The sequence below is a fragment of the Gadus morhua genome, chromosome 7, assembly GCF_902167405.1.
Source record: "Gadus morhua chromosome 7, gadMor3.0, whole genome shotgun sequence".
NCBI classification, from domain to species: Eukaryota; Metazoa; Chordata; class Actinopteri; order Gadiformes; family Gadidae; genus Gadus; species Gadus morhua.
The window spans coordinates 2827280-2829197 of record NC_044054.1 but is presented as its reverse complement, the minus strand read 5'-3'; the positions used below and the strand labels follow the sequence as shown (position 1 = coordinate 2829197).

Sequence of the window (1918 nt, the reverse complement as noted above, 5' to 3'; positions counted from 1 at the left end):
GTCCCCATCACCTACCCTGACGTTGTGGGAGTGCAGCCCCCCGGGGTGCTCTGTCATGTACTGGCTCAGGTCGGTCTGCTGGGGGTCCGAGAGAGAGAGGAGAGGTCTGAACACACACAGCCTGATGGACACTCAGACCGTCACATGATAGCCCTCACTCACTCATTACGCGAGTGGGTGAGTCTCACTGTGCAATGGTGAGTGAGTGAACACCAGAAACAGAGAGGGCGAGAGAACCAGAGGTCTTACACATACAGCCTGTTAGACACACTTGCTCTGGTATTAAAGAGCCAGTGAACCACTGATTCAACTGGGATCCAACAATAGCTGATTCTGTATGGCCAAGGTGGCGGTGTAGCTGTTATGAGCCACACGACGTAGAGCTACACTAAAGGAGTCAGGGAAGCCTACATCTCACTGGGACACATTAAACACGTCGCTAGAAGACAAAATAATATGTCTGCATTAATATGTTTATAACTCGGTAGAACTGGTGTGAATAAATCGTCTTTAGCTCCAAACGTGCTTCTGGTTCTGCCGCTCTGAGCATCATCCGCCACGCGTGGGTCCGTTGCCACGCCGACCAAAGATGCTTCAGGTGGCGGGGGTCTCCATGGTAACCCCAGAGGGACCACTCACCACGTACTCGAAGACGAAGGTGAGCGACTCGGCCTCGTGGATGATGTCGTGGAGGAGGACGATGTTGGCATGTTTCAGACCCTTCAGGAGGGAGGCTACACACACACACACGCACACACACAGACACACACACACACACACACACACACACACACACATGCAGAGACACACACAAACACACACTATGTTTTGCTGAGTGAGTGAGTGAGTGAGTATCACTACGTGTTGGTGAGTGAGTGAGTGAATCTCACTGTGTTGGTGAGTGAGTGAGTGAGTCTCACTATGTGTTGGTGAGTGAGTGAGTGAGTCTCACTATGTGTTGGTGAGTGAGTGAGTGAGTCTCACTATGTGTTGGTGAGCGGGTGAGTGAGTCTCACTATGTGTTGGTGAGCGAGTGAGTGAGTCTCACTATGTGTTGGTGAACGAGTGAGTGAGTCTCACTATGTGTTGGTGAGTGAGTGAGTGAGTCTCACTATGTGTTGGTGAGTGAGTGAGTGAGTCTCATGTGTTGGTGAGTGAGTGAGTGAGTGAGTGAGTGAGTGAGTGAGTGAGTGAGTGAGTGAGTGAGTGAGTGAGTGAGTGAGTGAGTCCTCACCCTCTCTGATGGCGGTGAAGGGGACCCCCTCCTCTGTCTTCATGCGGATCACCTTCAGGGCAACAAGATGGCCGTTGATCCTGACAACACAACAACAAACAAACAAACAATACCTCATCACAAACAAACAGACAAACAAACAAACAAAGCCTCACTCACTCACCACTCACCAACACAGTGAGACTCACTCACTCACCAATACACACATCACAGTGAGACTCACTCACTCACTCACCAATACACACCAACACAGTGAGACTCACTCACTCACTCACTCACTCACCAATACACACAACACAGTGAGACTCACTCACTCACTCACTCACTCACTCACTCACTCACTCACTCACTCACTCACTCACTCACCAATACACACCAACACAGTGAGACTCACTCACTCACTCACTCACTCACTCACTCACTCACCAATACACACAACACAGTGAGACTCACTCACTCACCAATACACACAACACAGTGAGACTCACTCACTCACTCACTCACTCACCAATACACACAACACAATGAGACTCACTCACTCACCAATACACACAACACAGTGAGACTCACTCACTCACTCACTCACTCACTCACCAATACACACAACACAATGAGACTCACTCACTCACCAATACACACAACACAGTGAGACTCACTCACTCACTCACCAATACACACAACACA

The 1918-nt window shown here is 49.7% G+C and overlaps 1 protein-coding gene across 1 annotated transcript in view; it reads right to left on the bottom strand.

Moving 5' to 3' along the window:
- The window catches only part of cdk15 (cyclin-dependent kinase 15), a 6212-nt gene that overhangs the window by 1423 nt on the left and 2871 nt on the right, over window positions 1-1918 (bottom strand). Inside the window, exons 4-6 of the mRNA XM_030360294.1 lie at window positions 1235-1314; window positions 640-734; window positions 16-78 (exon numbers count right to left, since the gene is read on the bottom strand). Coding sequence (XP_030216154.1) covers window positions 16-78; window positions 640-734; window positions 1235-1314 — 238 coding nt within the window. The remainder of the gene's footprint in view (window positions 1-15; window positions 79-639; window positions 735-1234; window positions 1315-1918) is intronic.